This window comes from Dysidea avara, chromosome 10 (genome assembly GCF_963678975.1).
Source record: "Dysidea avara chromosome 10, odDysAvar1.4, whole genome shotgun sequence".
Lineage (NCBI taxonomy): Eukaryota > Metazoa > Porifera > Demospongiae > Dictyoceratida > Dysideidae > Dysidea > Dysidea avara.
The window spans coordinates 24,350,666-24,369,721 of record NC_089281.1 but is presented as its reverse complement, the minus strand read 5'-3'; the positions used below and the strand labels follow the sequence as shown (position 1 = coordinate 24,369,721).

General features: G+C 38.3%; 2 protein-coding genes across 3 annotated transcripts; one reads left to right on the top strand and one right to left on the bottom strand.

Moving 5' to 3' along the window:
• Nucleotides 1-4,473, bottom strand: LOC136236635 (uncharacterized). The gene is made up of 3 exons (XM_066026859.1): nt 4,382-4,473; nt 1,417-1,832; nt 1-1,014 (listed from the first exon to the last, which is right to left on the bottom strand). Exons 2-3 carry the CDS (start codon nt 1,825-1,827, stop codon nt 133-135), a joined length of 1,293 nt encoding a protein of 430 aa, XP_065882931.1. The 5' UTR covers nt 1,828-1,832; nt 4,382-4,473; the 3' UTR covers nt 1-132.
• On the top strand, nt 4,334-18,826 carry LOC136236602 (uncharacterized). Of its 2 annotated transcripts, XM_066026819.1 has the most exons (3): nt 4,334-4,566; nt 5,489-5,911; nt 16,640-18,826. In XM_066026819.1, the coding sequence occupies exons 2-3, from the start codon at nt 5,504-5,506 to the stop codon at nt 18,512-18,514; spliced, it is 2,283 nt and encodes a 760-aa protein (XP_065882891.1). In that variant the 5' UTR covers nt 4,334-4,566; nt 5,489-5,503; the 3' UTR covers nt 18,515-18,826. The 2 variants fall into 2 exon arrangements, with proteins under 2 accessions (XP_065882891.1, XP_065882892.1); XM_066026820.1 differs by lacking the exons at nt 4,334-4,566; nt 5,489-5,911 and adding an exon at nt 14,661-15,285.
• Nucleotides 18,827-19,056: the final 230 nt, after the last annotated feature.

The window sequence follows — 19,056 nt, the reverse complement described above, 5'->3', positions numbered from 1 at the left end:
TATTTTTTTTTAAAAGTGTTATACCTCTCTACACACACACTGAACAGTATACATACTTTAACTAAACTTACTAAAAGCCATGAAATAATAAACATACAACACTATGCATCTGTCTAATATAAGAGTTCTGACTCATTCCTTACTGTTATCTTTTGACGAAGTGCCACAAGCCGAAGAAGTGCTACATTTGACTTTCTGCTTCTTAGCTGGTGGCTCACTTGTAGATTGGTCAACCATGACAGTACGCTTCTTAACTGGCCACAGCAACAATGCCGCCCATCGATACTGTTTGTCTAATGTAGCCCCTTCATTTCCCGTTGCCTCTTGAAAATTTTCATCATCAGGATCGATGCCACTAAAAAAATCTTCAGGAACCAGGTATTTCTTGGGAAAATCTACAGAGGGAATTCTTTTCCCATCAATAGACTTGAGGTTCTTAGCACACAATTCTTCATTATAGAGCTCATCAGCACTGTAATCATCATAGCCGCAGTGAGAAGCTTCCCAGTATTCAGTGAGGTGTACATTGCCTACAAAAATATTAAAATCAACTCTAGCCTTCGCTTGGACTAACACATCTGCTACTGCCCTGTCGGTATTTTTAAGCAATCGAAAAGAAAGACTGGCTTCACAGTATTGATGCTCAAGCATGTAACTCATCATTTTGGGGCAAGTCTTAGAGCCAACATTTTTTGTCCATGCCTCCATTGCTGACACGATGGAGGAAACGTGGCTGGTGTTATCAGGGGGGACTGGGCACTCTCCGGCATCTGAATACAGCAAATTGTAAACAAGGCAAAGACGATGACCTTTGGTAATTGGTTTGATCTCATGTTCACAGTCAGCATAGAAAGCTGCAAAGAAGATATTACCACAAGCATCAGATCCGCCAAAACTGAACTCTGTTTCTTTTCCACTATGAGACACAGTTAACTGACCACCCTCATAATCTGATGGCAACTGGATCACTAAAGTGCCAAACATGTTGCGTGCTTTTTCTGTATCCCTGTGACGCTATAGACACCAAAATAAATTCATTACCCCAGAACAAAATTAATATTGAATGTGCACAACAACCAAGCATTTCTTGCTACCAAAAAACAAAATGATAAATACTTGTGACCTTTGCAAAGTTAACAATGAAGACTAGTCATCTTTTATTTGATCTGAACAGATTTGACCAACTTAAAACACTGTAAAAATTAATGTTGTGCAAGTACAGTGATCTGTACATGTGCTAATCCCCTCAAATGTCCGTGCAGATTATTTGGATCTGTAATCACATAATTATGTATATTGTTGGCCCAATATTTAAATATCAAATAGAAAATCAGCACTACAAATTTTGTTCATTACAATATTGTATCTAAGCCTAAAACATTACAAAAAACCCCAAAAATATCATACTGTGCTAACCTTGAAGAATCCTCCTGGTTCATATAGTAATAGTTTATACAGCTCACAAGTAATAGCCATCTTCTCATCACAGCCAAGTTCTGTCTTCAGTCTTGTTAAGAGTGTATGCATACTCTTCTCCCACTTTGGATTATTGATGGTAAACTGGGAAGGATTGAGCTGCCACGTACACCGAACACTTGTATCCACAATAGTTTTTTCTCCCATACCAAAAGGAGCTCTGCTGGCATGCTCTATGACTCTCTTTATATGGCATTCACATAACGGAAGGCCGAGGATTGAGCTGGGCTGGTCACTGAGTAATAGTGCTGGCAAAGGCATGGAAATGATCCCACCAGAAACATAGTTTCCAGGTCTGTCCACTGACTGTAGTGTGTCAATAATTGACTGATAATAAGGTTTCTTCCCCATCACTTCTGTAAAATGAATTCAGAGTAAAATGTGATATTGTATGTGTATAATAAACTTTAAAATCAGTTCAAAAATAAATCAACTATGATGTTAGACCATGCATTTCACCTACAATTTTTTTAGTTTCCTTGTGTGCCACAATTATGGGGGATGCAGTACTACTGCACAAATGTAGGATAAAGGAACAACCATGTCAACATAAGGAATACTACAGCTACTATCAAGAGAATGAAGTAAACTTGACTAGCATTGGATAACTAATTTTACTCACTATATTTATGCATTCAGTACTTGTACTAGATACCTTTGTTTAGTCATAAAGGCTAGTTTTGGATAGCCAGACCACTCCTTTAGTCACGGTGCCTTGTACGATGCCTTAATCAATTAGAAATTATAAACACATGATTTGAAAAGGATAGGCCACTAATTCTTCATAACTAAAACAATTGGGGTCACTACTAATAATAATATAATCAAGGGCTTGGTAAATAATAAAATTTTCACCATCTTGTACCACTGAAATGATGCATGAAATCTGGTTGTTCAGCTGCTGGTGAAGTTGCATAGTGATTGCTGTTTCCTTGGAATATCGCAGTGGTTCTGAACTTTAGTAGCTAGGTGTAATGGCAGGTCCAGGGGGCAACCCAAAATAACAACACACTTTAATAGAGCAGTCAGTCAAATACTGTAACAGAACAGTCATCACACATAACACTACCGACTACTCCATAGTTGAAAAAATTAGCATCTACAGCACTATCCCATACGTGGGCACACTTAGTCTGCTGAGAATATTTTGTAAATGCAGATGTACGTGGTCTTGTGTTTGCCATTCATTAGGCTCATACATAGCTGGCTGAACTACTCATGAGTGTTACTTATCCCTAAGATAATAAAAACTTGGAAATTTAAAAATGGGAATAGGGATTGCTGAAAAATACCACCAAAAGAAGAAGGGATCGCTGGGGTGGTAATGTAAACCACAAATCCTTCTCTGTCATAAATATTTAGTTACATGCTCCAGTCATTTTGAAATGAGTCAAAATAGGGATTTGTGGTTTACATTACCACCCCAGCGTTCCCCCTTTTTCCAAACTCTGGATCCGCCCCTGAGGTGGCATAATAGACTAGTACTCTTATTGTCAGTGCAGCATGTGAGTGGCATAACGCAATATCAATAGTAAACCTTTCCACATACTCGAAGGTGCCAACTGTTATACCAAGATGAGATCTGCTATATATCGTATAGAGGGAAACTTTGGCGGGGGTAAACTTTGGCGAATAGCAAGCTAAATTGCATTTGGCGAAATAAACCTTGGAAAATTCGAGTTTAATTTATAGCTATATAGATGCTATTCTCAGGCACTACGAGTAATTGGTGGGTTAAACTTTGTAGCGAATTGCCAAATTAGCCAAAGTTTTTCTCTGCCAAAGTTTCCCTCTATACGGCATACATTTACAGCTGTATCGCAGTCAGCTGCAGATTTTTTTTTCAGAGGTGCTAATAACTTCTAATTGATACAAACATTGTGTGAGAAACTGTGACAGAGAAAAAATAGATCGGCCATGCAAGACTATACCTGCAAGGATGTCTAGTATACAAGTATAGAATACTTACAAGTTGAACTGAATTGATGACTGTATCTACATCTGAAGTGGACCAGAATCTTGTGGTTGTGACTTTAGATTGTCTGTAGCTACCATCAAGTTATATGTAGAGATTTTCCAGTGATGCAGAAAGTTGAGGTATGAAAATAAGCCAAGCTACTAGCTAGTGATATTATGGCAAAGTACGTGCCTGCACTCTACCTTTTGGATGAAAAGAAAAAATCATTAAAATAATAGTGGCTTCAAGAAAGCTGGCATGCCATACCGTGGGTATATTAACAGGAAGAAAGAAAACACAATTGTCATGCGTGCGGTGCCATGATCCCTTCTCTAAACAATCATTTTTGCATTATGGCTGCCTGCCAGGTAAGGCAAAACACGTGTCATTTTTGCTGCTATTATTGTTGTGACATCATTGCTTGTATATTATATCCCATTGTTACAGCTATAGTGTGTATGCATTGAACTGGATCCTCAAAAACATTTAATAACTCATCGATGCAATTACACATGATCTTGAAATTTGGCCCATTTGTAGCACTGCTTGACCTGCTAACAATATATCAAAAATCTTTTCGTTCAAATGTCTGACACAATATTTACAATCAATTTAAAATTTCACCATACATTTCCTATGGGGAAGCCATAAAGTGTTGTGCTTTCTCCTGAACTTGTCGTTGCACCTGTTGGTTGACACCTTTTTTACTGTCACCTTGTTGGCTAAAATATTTAAGAGAAAACATCTACTTTTCTATACTACAGTGAGTAGGCGCGGAGGGACGGGAGCCACACATATCCAACTACTATTTGAAAACTCGATCGTCAGCCCAGACTGAGACACATAATGCTGCATTATTAACTAAGAGCGTGACGTCGCCGGTACCCTTTATGCCAATCAATAACGCAATCAAACGCATTAGATACAGTGTTAAAGTAAGTGCTTTACCGATTCTGTTGACTGTTTTCCTTAGGTTGTAGCAGAGATTCCGGAGATTTCAATCAAATGTTCACGAGAGAAATTAGCACGTGATGTTCGCGTTGACCAACGCGCGCTAATCTCGATATGTATCCGTAGACTAACTGTGGTGTGTACAGTCTCAGACAAGGAAGCTACTACAGGGGTTCAGTGAAGTAAGCAATAAAAGACTTCACATATGTATGTGACTAGGTGTAATTGAGTGATCATTGCCTTGTGGTTAGCGAGGTGGTTAGTTTGGCGCTTTTTCTCTTTTGTGTGTGTGAGTGGGGAATCTGCTGATTTAATACAGTGTTATCATCAAAATTGCTATCTTCCTGCAGTCATATGCACCTACCCAGGGCTCAGTATTGTATGAGTGTCCATCACTATCCAGTGGACTGGACTGGAACGTTGGATTGTACTACTGTGGGACTGATATATTTTTGGGTTATGCACATTCAGTGATTGGATTTTCTGTCCTTAGAGAAACTACTAAATGCTGAATACAATCAGTGGAATATGCAAAAACTGTTAACAATTTTGCTACTGTAACTTGTTTGCTGCTGTACAGCAGCTTGTCATATTCAGTGTTTGCACATTTTCCTAAAGGCCCTTAACGAGACTCAGTAAATCCAATCATAGAATGTGTAAAAACCAAACGTGTACTCCAGTCTACTGAATAGTGATGGCCTTAGTGAGTTTCAGATGAGGTATAGGGTCAGGCCAAGAAGGATCCTATACAAGGAGGAACATATAAATACATCCAGTGGAGAAAAATCTAAGTGGTGCTTGTTTGTTAAGCATAGTGTCTATCATTGTCTGCATGAAAATTTTGAGACAAGCTAGGGTTAGAGGGTGCTATCCAATCTCAATAGAGATGGTTTCTTTAGTATAGATTCCTTCTCCTTCTTAATAGACATTGATAAATCCAAAGAAGGTTGATCATGGCATTCTGACATGTGGACTAGATGTCTGAAGCTCCTTCACTGTCCTTCATGTTTTCAGCGGTCTGGTTTTATTTGCTTGACTGCTGAAACAATAGCAACACTACTAACTTTATTCTAATTTACAGTGTATAATTATACTTAATGTTAGTTTTGTAGGGCCAAAATGGAGAAGCCATATTACCAGTCACTTGTGGACGCATTGAAGTCAGTGGATAGGCCGGGGTCATATGCTGGTGGTGGAAAGATCTCTATGCCGTTACCTGGAATTTCACTCACAAGTCAACTAGACTGTGTTCTTGGCCTCCCTCTTTGTGATTGTCATGTCAAGAAACTTATTGAGGTAGCAAGTAGAGCTCCTTTTGGGAGGGGAACGGATACAATAGTGGACACCACAGTTCGCTGCACTTGGCAGCTCAGTCCTGCTCAATTTAGAATCAACAATCCTGACTGGGAGGAGAGTATGCAAATGGTGTTAACTAATGTGAAGAAAGAGCTTGGGTGCAGTGCACGGGTAAAAGTTACTTGTGAGCTCTATAAGCTTTTGCTTTATGAGCCAGGAGGGTTTTTTAAGGTTAGTGTTATTAATATCCACACACACACAAAAATAGCTGTTTTGTGTGGATTTTATAAAAAATTTGTACTCTATGTTGCCAGTAGAGGTGTACCGATATGGGTTTTTGACATGTACCGATATCTGATATTAATGCTACCAAAAGAAGCCAATAACCGATAGTTGATCTACCCCACAACATGTGCATGTATCCATTATTATACTCTGTCTGTGGTGGTATACAGTTTGGGTTTGTATTGTGCAATCCAGACAATTAGGTACCCACAAACATTTTTATGTATACTCCCATGTAGTGATGTTGCCAGCCATTGGAACTTGCTTACACACATTTCTTCTCATCTACAGACACAAAGATGATTATTGAAGACAGAAGTTATAATGTATTGCATGTTTAAATTGACTTTGTTTGGTATTATGCGACCAGCTGAGCATAAACTGGTTGTTTCCACACATTCCTTGGATTCCATTTTATTGCTTCTCCGCTATCTATGGTAACAAAGGAGTGGACAGCCAAAGTTTTAGTTTTCTATGATGAATAGTCTTGAAGTTATAGCGCTTGACAGTTGGAACAACAAGAAATTTGATTTGTACAGCAACAATACTGCGAATACATTACAGGCGCTTAACTAAACAATGATAACTTGCGATGGAAACAAGCTATGGAGACAGGACTTTTGGCTCAATCTGTTCACTATGAACTGGAAAATCTTTCAAGGTATAGTGTTTCCCTGTGTTCCTCCATGTGCACAAAGAAGATGGCCATTTCATCACCAGAATGATGATGGTAAACTTTATTTCTGCTGCACTGTAAATAAGCACCGATAACTCAAGTGTTGTTTGCTGTATGAACACGAAACAAAGATTTTCTTACTGTCAATGAACAGGGGATTCTGATGGTGTATAAGTATTATTGATTTGAGCACAGTGTATTGAAGCAATTAGAATGTGTGTAAAAATTTTATGTGGTATGCGTATTTTTACCCAGAGTATGTAAATACATTGTTTGTTTGTTTTTTTTTTTTGTTTTTTTTTTGCAGTAAGAAAAGGAATGACTGGTTTTTGCTCAGCCAGTCACATATTATTGTACTACTCTAATAGAGTGTACATAGTCATATTTTAATAGAACGCACATTATATGACATAGAATTTCTATCAGTACATCTACGAAATTGTAAACTTTACTATTAGTTAGAGATTTCATGTATAAAGTACTGAGCTGTGATAGCAGTAGCTCAGTAATTGAAGATTTGGGTGTTGAGTGGAGGCCCCTGGTTCGAACTCTGAAAAGTTTTTGTGCACTTTTTTACCCAAGGTGACTGTTTTATTAAAGATTTACAGTTGTTTGCATTTTGCTTTGTAAATCTGTAGCTGTTGCTTGTTCGTTTTTCCAAACCACCAAAACGTACTGCTACAATGGCTAGCCTATCTACACACCAAATATCAAATTATTCCCATAAGTGGTTTACCCTGTAGCCATCACATGACATGGATATTTGTCACATTCTTTGTAAACTTAGCATATGAATTTACCTTTATACACACTTTATCTATACCAAATTTCAAGGTAATTGAATTGTACATTTGCATTTTATAACAATTTTTACAAAGTGTGTAAAAGGAAATATGTAGGCCCCATAGACTCCTTAAGAAGAAAATGAAGAAAAAAATTTGACACTTTGGCTGCCCATATCTCAAGAATGGGTGAAGCAAATTTTATCAAATTTGCTGTGTGTCCTACTCTATACCTTGTGGACAGCTATAGTGGAAAAATGTCATGCTTTAGAAAAGGTACCATGGTGTCACGTAGGCGTGAAAACCGTGTTTTCTTTTTCTTCCTGTCAACATACACATGGTTTGACACTCTGGCTTGCTTGGTTCCATGACACACTACTGTGTGTTTTGATCAAGGTACCATGTATCTTGATCAAGGTACCATGTATCTTGATCAAGGTACCATGTATCTTGATCAAGAACTACTGCTGCTAGAGTGGTCTGCAGTCTTCTATGATGAATAGTCTTGGCTAGACAGCAAGGAATTTGATTTGCACAGCAACACTATACTGCAAATTACAGGTGCTTAGTTCATAACTACAAGCTACGAAAGATGGGACTTGACTCAATATGTTCACTATGAACTTTTTAATCCATCGAGGTATATTTTCACAATCTCAAAAAGGCAAGTTCCACTTTAGGTTTCTTACAGAGATATTTAAAATCCTACCCGTGTTCAAAAACCTCCTGTACAGAAAAGTCATCCCATGCAGCAAATCCCCAAAGTATGAGTACAAGGATTCTATTTCAGGTAGTGATTAATTGATGCAGCAATACAGTGTGCAGAAATACTTTGAAAAAATATTTGCCTGCATTGATTTTACCAATCTTTATGCCCTACACAATCGGATATGTAAAAATCAGTGTTGTGAACCTGCTGAAATTACTAAAAACAGTTATTGGAAGGTGAATAATTGGATATTGACTGCTCATTGTAAATAATGGTACTTAACAAGGGGTAAGTAGAATTTGAGGAAAACAGGACAGGATGGGAATGACCCACCGAAAATGCCTGATAAAGGTCATCGTGCAATATACTGGTTGGATAGGCAGCACAGCAGCTCAGCAGCATTGTTTAGATTGAAACATTCTAATAGAGCAGTCATCTGCATTATAATACTCTAATAGAGCAGTCAAGAATGTTTTGTTAACTATCCCACCAGGGACCCACATTGATGGCCTATAAATGGATGGACTAAAGCTGTAATAGATTGTAGACTAGCTAAGTCATCAACGTTGAAAGTTAGCTGCTCCTAGCATGAAATATTCAACTATTAAACATTAAGTTAATACTGAGATTCACACCAGTGTACAATATAAGGGAAAATTATTGCTCAGACAGAATGACCAATCAAAACTAAATTTGATTGGCCATTTCTGAAATTGCATGGCCATAAGAGAGAGGTGTACCATCCTGGTGTGTGAAGCACACCCCGCAGTGCGATGCACAAGCCTTCTAGGGAGTCTGGGGGCATGTCCCCCCCCCCAGGAAATTTTTGAAAAAGGATCACTCTGAGATCGAATCTGAGACCACTTTCAGCTACTTATCACTGATCTTTATGCACATACCTTTTACAGAGAATTAATTGTGTTTATTAGTAATACATGTACAAAATTTGTATTGCTGCATACATACTTTACAAAAATACAACTATGAATCAATGTATTGTACAGCCAGTTTGTAGACTTAGCTGGGCTAAATGCTTTGTTACAAGTGGTGTTGAGTCAACACAGATTGAATTATAACTATCCAACTAGCTATTTCTCTTGTGAATTGCAAAGCTCACTCTCGAACCTGCTGTGTGCAGAACACTTTTAATACCTGACTTTCATTCCACTCTATCCAGCCAGTACATTCTCTACACATTCTAACCATGAAATGGCTATCTTATACTTAATATCGTACCTCCACTTCGCAAATATTACTTTCTTCTCCTGGAAAGCGCCACTCACGTAGCCAGTGTAGTGATTGCTTCTTCACAACATCAACTGTAACCCACAATCGATAATTGGGGTAAACACAAGGTGCGGTGCTCTAGCTTACGCATGCTCATCAAGTCGATGTTTTGACGGGATCAAGACTTCATCATGCAGCAATTAAATAGCTTCAGTAAGGAAAGGTAACGATACGATAATAATAATAACTAATAATACATGTTATAAAGACTAATAACAAATAATTACGTGATCGGCCGACCAACGGCTACATTGATCGGTCAACAGCATCACTTGATCGGAAAATGGCTGATGGTCGACTGTTATATTGTACTCTGCACAAAGTACTCTAGTTAACTGACAGTGCCTATTATAGGCTTTGAAAACTGCACCTACTGCTTCCAGATAAGAAGTCATATGATGGGAGTATGCATACTTGTTTGCCAAGCTGACCAAGAGGAGTCCCCACGACTGCTCATTATTGTCCTTAGTCTCCTCATTGGAGCCATACACCTACAAATACTGCAGCTACCACATACCCACCATGTGACTTTTCCTGATGTTGCAGGTACAACTTCCCACATCTATATGCAGGCACTGTCAGTTAATTAGAACTACTTTATGCTATAATGGTTTAAATTTTATGGTTTCAAGGGAGTAGTACTCTTTCAATGTAGATGACTTAGCTAGTCTATATACCTAATGTATGACAGCTATAGCCCATCAATTCACAAGCCATCAGTGGTCCCCGGTGGGATAGTTAGTAAACTTGATTGCTCCATTAGAGTATTTTAATGCAGGTGACTGCTCTATTAGAGTGTTTCGATCATTCTAGTGAAAGAATCCAAACGGTGTTGCAAAGATTCATTAATCCAACCTATGCAACCTGTATATTGCATGATGCCTTTTATTAGACATTTTCTGTGGGTTGTCCCACTCCCGTCCCTGTTTACCTCTATTTCTACTTACCACTTCAACTAGTCTGCCTTAGGGTTGGTACCAAAGTGACTCAACATCCTGCCTTACAATAATCACATAGTTATACAGGCTTTGAGGTTATGCTGTGATATTAACACTTGTAATTATTTTATGGTTTACCAGGTGGGTGGGCAAAACCGGTTTAAAGGCTTTGGAATCAATAATGGACTTGACATAGACTAAACTGATTAATAACTGGTTTTTTGATGCCGGTTCACAACACTAGTAAAAATAATATAATATAGTGCCACGCCTTCTCATTAAACTCATCTGTATATAGTAGGGCTCAAACAAATAGTGGTTTTTACTATTCGAATATTCTTTATTCACAACTACCGTATATTCGAATATTCTTTTTCAACATTGATATGGATGAGATATCAATAATCCTGCGGCTGTACAAGATGTCTCTTTAATACAATTCAGAATCAACATGATTTGATCACTTATGTCATAGATATGCTTATGTAGGATCACGAATTTCCATGTACTCTACCACTGATGTTATATATTTCCTTTGAAACGAATATTCGAATACCAGAAATGGTATTCGAATAATAGAATATTCGTTTGAGCCCTAGTATATAGCCTAAATCCAGAGGAGGTACGACACACTCACTCGCATGACACATAGGATTTGTACAGAGCAATTTAAAAAGTAGTTTCATTGAAAACTAAGTGCCATTTGATTATGCATAGTTTAATGCTGTGGTGAATCCCAGTGGTATGATACAATGTCGATGATGAAATGCCTACCTCACGAAAAGAGGGATAGTGAAAGAAAATGGCACTGGAAATTGTATTCAAGGTCTCCATAATCCCATAAAACCAGATTAAGCGTCAGTCTAGAAAAGGAGTATTTTTTAAAAATGAAGTAGGGATCTATACAATAAAAAGTAGTGAAACAAGAGATGAATGATGGTATTACAGCATAGCTCAGTGGGAAGTCCCTACTTTGGCATTGAACAAAAATTTATTGTAGCTAATGTGCTAAAGAAGGGACTTTTCCCACTGAGCTATGCTGTAATCAGGGCCACCTACAGGGGGAAACTGGGGCATTTTGCCCTGGGCCCCAGCCTGAAAGGGGCCCCAGGAGGCTGGCCCCTTGAATACCTGTTTAAAAGATTGATATATTCTAATAGAGCAGTCATATCTAGATACTCTAATAGAGCAGTCACAGTATCCTTCAGAGGAGCAGTATTTCAAACTTATAAATAAGGAGATATGGTTGGTGAGGAGTAGCTATTGTCATTGTCAGCATGTAATGACCTTTTTTTTGGTCTACAACTTACAGCTTGGGTGAAGTTGTGATTCAGAATGGAAATCTCCTTGTCCCTGGGGCTCCACTTTAACTCTTTGCCCTAGGCCCCTTAATTTCTCTGGGTGGCCCTGGCTGTAATACCATCATTCATGTATTGTTTTACTACTATTTACTGCATACGGATCCCTACTTCAGTTTTAAATTTATAATTTTTAAAAAAGTACTAGTTTGTTTAGTTTTTTTTTTTGTTGTGTCACAGCTAGCTACATTGTAACTTGTGACAGTTCTATTAAATGACTGTTGTATTAGAGTATATCTCGAGTCAGCCAAGGGTGTGCGACCAATAAGGAGTGAGGTGATCTTATTTACTGTTAAGTAAATAGCTAGATCATTAATAGGTGTGGTCTCTGTACTCTATCACTATTAGTCCACGTAGATATTTAATTGATGGGAGTCTGTTGCCGTGAGCCTGTTGCAAGCGGGATCCCAATCGCAAAGTTGCAGATATCTAACTAGTATCTCTTAAAGTAATGCCGGGACTGAAGTGCTTCTGAAAACCAGCTCTGAAATAATTCTGTAGCATCTAAATGTGCTACTGAAAGAAACAGAAAATTAATGCCTTGATATGGTTTCGTTGGAGGAAAAAGACAAGCAGAAGATAAAAGGAAAGACAAGGCACAGAGGGCCTATACTTATCTGAACCCCAAAAGGCACATCCCATTGGTGAGTTTGTTATTGTGGCACAAAATGGTAATCATGTGCTGCTTCGTTTGGCCTTTAGCCTTGCGACTGTGGTCAGTCAGGCAGTGAGGCAAAAATTCAAGTTCTGGTGATTTTTGTTTTGCTGTATATTTAATGCTGTATTATATCATACAGTACGATAGTACTGTATAGTAGGGACCACAAAGGTGTAGGCATGGCCCACGAAAAAAAATCACCTAAAAACCAGCTCAGTTTTCCTTGATAACGATGAGGCAGTATTGGTTAGGTAAAACTATGCCCAAACAAGCTTTCAGATTGACCTGACACTTGCTACGAAATTTAAAAAAAAAGTTATTAAATGGAATTTTCTACTGACTGACTGACTGACTGACTGACTGACTGACTGACTGACTGACTGACTGACTGACTGACTGACTGACTGACTGACTGACTGACTGACTGACTGACTGACTGACTGACTGACTGACTGACTGACTGACTGACTGACTGACTGACTGACTGACTGACTGACTGACTGACTGACTGACTGACTGACTGACTGACTGACTGACTGACTGACTGACTGACTGCCTGACTGACTGACTGACTGACTGACTGACTGACTGACTGAGTGACTGACTGATGCCTTCAGATAAGAGCAACTCGATAACGGCTAAGGCAGCTTGATTTTTTCACTGTTTGACGTCGCTTCAGTCCAAGAAGTGCTTTTTGGCATACCGCAGTACATATAATGCATTCTTCATGGACTTACCAGTGTCCTCCTTTGTGTCCCATTCATCTTTGCTGACAGCGAAAAGTGTCGATTTGGCGGTAGTACGTGATGGCTTCCCTTTGTAACGGAAATCGTCCGTATTTTCATAGTGGCTACTTTGATTGCAGAGGTGCTTTTCAAACAGTTCTTTATTCGTACTGCTGTGTAATGAGTAGTGTTGCACCGATATGAGATTTTGCCGATATTCCGATAACCGTTATTGAATAATGTTTTCAAGCCGATAAATGTAGCTGATCCAATTTAGCAGAACATATCTATGTTGTAGCAATTTTTACTAGAAATTTGATTGTGAAGGACCAATTTAGCTTGTTTATAGCAGCAGTATTGCTATAACAACAGCTGACAGTACACTGAAGTAGTAATAGCAACATTGTGATGCAAGAAATGCAACTAAATGCATTTGCTAACATCATTGGTGTACATGATATGTATTTTTAGATACATACACATATCTGTATCTGCTGCTTTTTTCATTGTGGTGCTGATCTGATACCGATACACAAAAAACAAGCCGATATATGGTTTTTCCGATAACCGATCTGATTATCGGTGCAACATTAGTAATGAGTTGAACATAGCTGACAACGAAGCGTAATGGATACATCACTTTTCAGATGATAATTGATATAGCTGGGGCGTGCGGTGCCATTTCCTTCTTTTGATGCGGTATGTGTGGGTTCACCAGTCATAAGAAGTATTATTTACAAAAAAAGTTAACAAACCAGTACAAAAAAAAATTTGGAATTTACTATAGTACGTTCACGTTGAGCTGAATCCTCAAAAACATTTAATAACTCATGGATGCAATTACACATGATCTTGAAATTTGGCTCATTTGTAGTACTGCTGGACCCGCTAAAAATATTTCAAAATCTTTTTGTTCAATTGTTTGACATAGTATTTACGGCCAATCAAAATTTTCACAATACACTTCCTATGGGGAAGCCATATAAGTACAGTGTCCATTACAGCCCTTTCCCGAACTTGTAATGGAGCCAAACCGTACGTGTCTGTTGTTGACACCTTTGCTGTTACCAATAATTATCTGGTTGGCTGAAATGTTGACTCTGTTGAGAAAAAATCCACTTTTAATTGGGGCGAGCCTGAGCGAGCCCCACACTAGCGAGTCGCCCACGTAACTTTCATCTCAGCGACCATGCCCAAAAAACTACAGAAGAAATCGGAAAGAGACCCTGAAATAAACGGACTTACCGTGAAATAAACGGCGTAAATCACAGCACTTCCATATATGTTCGTCTCATCGACCATGCCACGGAGAAATATACGATGTAGATTACAGCACTTCCATATATGTTCGTCTCATCGACCATGTCACGGAGAAATATACGACGTAGATTACAGCACTTCCATATATGTTCGTCTCATCGACCATGCCACGGAGAAATATACGACGTAGATTACAGCACTTCCATATATGTTCGTCTCATCGACCATGTCACGGAGAAATATACGACGTAGATTACAGCACTTCCATATATGTTCGTCTCATCGACCATGTCACGGGGGAAATATACGACGTAGATTACAGCGTATGAAACACGTGTATCAGCGCGTGAATATGAAAATCACCTAAGGTTGGCTAAATGAATGCAGAAGAACGGCTTAGAAGAAGGAGACAGCTGTACAGATTGAGAAGGGACCGAGAAACACCAGAAGAAGCTGAAGAAAGACGAAGGAGAAACAGAGAATACTCCAGAACAAGATATGCTCGGCAAAGGGACACAATCTTGCAGCAGAGAAGGCAGAATTAGTATGTAAAATAATGAATCAGTCACACAACAATAACATTGATTTATCTACATAATAATTTTGTTTGCTTGCTTATGGTTTACGTTGTGTTATCAGATTTGTATATGTACCATGCTAACATTGATTTTATTTGTTTTGATAGTGCTTCGAATCTCGGTACAGACACAAATCCTGATGTAAACATCAACGGATCACAAGATGCTGAATTGCCAGCATACAATGACCCTGCTGTTATTTCTAAGATTGCGGAATTTCATGCTGAATTAGCTTCATTGGATCCAGTCAGATGTTCAACCTGTTACTAGCTATTTGTGTGTTTTGATAGCCTATGGCTAACTCGGTACTTCATACTACACCTGGCTATACTAATAGCTAATATCCAAGGTACTATTATACCTTTGTGTAGATGGTGTAGATGATCATTTCTTATAAATTGACCACTGTACAATCATGTCTATAACATTAAAGGGATTTACAGTTCCTCTTATTTATAACTAACAAAAAATCTGCTGAGTTCACCATCCAGTTGAACACTGCATGACAATCAGTAGCTGGCTACCTAGAGAATTGCAATAGCTATAATGCAGTTAATATAGCATGCATATATTATACCACTTACAAACAGTAGCAAGATCTCATTTGAGCTATCTCTGTTTCATCACATCGTGCTACCACGTTCACTTGAATATATACTCATCATCAACTACCTATTGCTGCTATGCATACTCCCATTAAATATGTTCAGGCTCGCCCCACGATGCTGTTTGCATCTGTCTAGTTTTTAGCTGTTTTTCAGGATTCAGCTCAACGTGAACATACTATAGAGAAATGCACAGTAGGGATATAACACTTCTTATTGTTTTACTGTGATTTAATATTGTGCACTACTCCAACTTGTTTCAGTACTTTTTATCGATGTGCTATGGTTCCTACTCTAGTTGAAAATTCCAATTTTTTTACTAGTACTATTCCATAAAGGTGACTTTTGTTGCGTAAAATGTCTCTAGGATGATTTTTAAAGGTGGTAGTTTGGGTGGTACGCAAAATTTTTGGGGCGATCCCTACTTAAACGTATTTGATATGCAATTAGCATGAATTTATTTGATACAGTAGCACTTAACATGTGTCGCACCTCCTCTAGCCTGAATCTACATACATTTACCTTTTGCTCTTACAAAAAATTCACTGTGATAAATGTAAAACCAATTAGTAGTGTTTGAAATGTAGATTTACTGGATACCTTAAATTGAGCCAGATCACTATCCAGGTCAGTGGTATATCTGAGTTAGTGTTGCTGACCCAGGTTCAGCCCTGGTACTACAGTGGAACCTCATTTATCCAAACCCCTTGGGACCAGGGGTAGTCCATAAGTCTGAAGTCCATATCTCTGAAACTGTGTATAGATCAACTTTAAGAAAGTTTCAGTATTTCAACTACCCTAATAGAATAGTCACTACTCTAATAGAGCAGTAATTTCTGTAGTTCAGTTAACCAAGAATCTGGATAAGTGGGGTCCAGATATCTGAGGTTTCACTGCAATTGGCAGCAACAGTTAGGCTTTTGATTTTTTGACTCTAGTCTTCACAGTTGATTTCTTTCTAATTGTTTGATAATAACATGGATATATTGTGTACATGTCATGCATGTTTCCTGGAGCTGCATATGCCATGTGGCTTTAAAAAAAAAGATTCTAGTTTAATAATATTTACATTTGTGAGTTCTTGTATTCGTATTTTAGAGTCACAGAGATACTGAGAAGGTGGATAACATGTTTGGCACTTTGGTAATTCAGTTACCATCAAATTATGAGGGTGGACAGTTACCTGTGTGTCACCAAGGAAAGGAAATTGAGTTTAATTTTGGTGGTTTTGGTGCTTGCAACAATGTTTATTTTGCCGCTTTCTATGCTGATTGTCAACATGAAGTGAAGCCAGTAACAAAAGGCCACCGCCTATGTCTAATTTACAACTTGGTTTACACAGGGTTTGATCCAGCTCCAGCACCACCAAGCAATCAGAAGCAAATTTCTTCCATTGTTGCAGCAATGAAGGCGTGGGATGAAGATCTCGACTCAGATGATTGCCCTAACACACTCACCCAAATACTTGAACATCAGTATTGTGAAGCAAGTCTTTCTTTTCAAATGCTTAAGAATGGCGATAGAGCTTTGGCAGAAGTGTTACTCCAAGCAAAAAAGGAAGTTGAGTTTGATCTTTACCTGAGTATTGTGAATTTTACAGAGTGTTTTTCAGCTACTTATTATGGTAGGGGTAAATATACCATTGATGACGATGGCGATGGTGAAGTCAGTGCCAGCAACCTCACAACTTATGACGGTGAGAAATTGTCTTCCAACATAGAGCTTGAGGTTGATTCCATGTTTCCTCACAATTTTTTTGATGACATTGATCCTGACAAAGAATGGGTACAAGAAGCAACAGGAAATGAGGGGGCTACAGTGGACAAGCACTATCATTGGGCAGCATTGTTGATCTGGCCAGTTAGGAAGCACAATGCTGTAATTGGTGTGCTTAACATGATAGAAGAATTTGAACGAGAGGTTAAGAAAGGCAGAGCAGATGATGATTTGACAGTTGCTGCAAAGGATATAATGAAGCAACTAATTGGTCGATGCTGTTGGGTTGAGACCGAAGTGTACCATGACTTTTTGCAACTGTTGAAGCTAGTTGGAAAATCTGATTTAATTGCTGAGTGTTTGAATGTCATAGCTGAGAAAAGTAGCAGTTTACTATTGTCCTTTGATGATAACAATATTGTTTCTTCCATTGGGTATAAATATGGTTGGGATATTCTCAAGTTGCCATTGGAATCTGTCTTTGCAAAATGTGATTCTTTTTCAATTGACAGACGCTGTCAGTTTTTGATGAAGTTTTGTTCCATCCAGTTAAGTGAACAGCAGAAGATTCTTTTCCAATCTGTGGCAGCAGTTTTTGTCAACTATTTGGTGAATGAGCAGGAGTCTTCATGGAAAAAAAACAGGAGCAAAGAAATTGTGTGCCAACTGGTAAGTACTCTTAGAAGTTTAGAATGCGAAGGTTTACTTGTTTCTCTTATTGATGCTTTCTGCACTAAGCCTGTTTACTATCCAGTATTAGAAACACTAGGACCTGCCATTCTGGATATTAGTAAGACGGTCAAAATTGGTGGTCCACTTCAAGTGCTGTTTTCACATTGTGCTTCTACTCTAGAAGAATGTATCAGCAAACTGCAAGCTCCGACCAACCATGCTCGCTCTGTTGAGTTTTCTTGTACATGCAGTGATTGTACAGAATTGAAGCAGTTTATGCAACATCCTGATATAACACAGTCTCGATTTAGGCTTGGCAAGTCAAGAAGGCAACATCTTGAGGATCAACTTCGTATTGCTAAAGCTGATGCCACCTGTCAGACTGAACGTGTTGGTACCCCACACACTCTTGTAGTGACTAAAACACAAGCCTCTTATGAGAGAGAAGTTGAGAAGCATAAAGTACATCGAGAGTTGTTGGCATCCTTACAGTGTTTGAATGCAGAAAGTGAACCGTTGTCTAAGAAGCTGAAGTTAGAGAATGACTTTTCTGCTGCTTGTGAAACTATATCATCAACAGAGTAAATTCAAAAGAAGATTAACGTGTGAATATGACAGTGTGTGACATGTTGACTTATACAAAGCATTTTCTTTTGTAGACACTATCATTACCTTTTTTAGAGCTTTCAAGTAGTCTTGTACATTATCCACTTGTTGTATTGCTACTATTGCAGCATATAAGCTAACCTTTTTGTAAGTATCTTTATTTGTAGTGTTCTATTCTATAGTTATATAGGAGCTTATTATTGCATTTATGATTGACATGATACACCATAGTTTTCAGCTCATAGATAATGGATGCATAATTAAGGTGTGTTATGTCTCAGGCTTATATCAAGATATTCTACTCCTATTGTGATAATAAAGTTTAGTCAGTATAGCTAGTTATGCACCTTAATATATACACTATATTTCTACAGGTAATAGTGATGGATGTCTGTTCATTCATATATAGGTGAAATAGAAATTGTTTTGGATCATGGATCATCTAGAGTCATAATTATTAAAATATCGCTTACACGCAAAACTATTATCTTCAGCATATGCATGCCTCCTTTTTCATGTTG

Excerpts from the sequence above, each read along its gene's own strand:
- LOC136236635 (XM_066026859.1), bottom strand. The coding sequence starts at position 1,827 with ATGGGGAAGAAACCTTATTATCAGTCAATTATTGACACACTACAGTCA. Across the intron at positions 1,015-1,416 it reads AACCAGGAGGATTCTTCAAG|CGTCACAGGGATACAGAAAA; the intron begins GTTAGCACAGTA and ends TGGTGTCTATAG.
- LOC136236602 (XM_066026819.1), top strand. The coding sequence starts at position 5,504 with ATGGAGAAGCCATATTACCAGTCACTTGTGGACGCATTGAAGTCAGTG. Across the intron at positions 5,912-16,639 it reads AGCCAGGAGGGTTTTTTAAG|AGTCACAGAGATACTGAGAA; the intron begins GTTAGTGTTATT and ends TTCGTATTTTAG.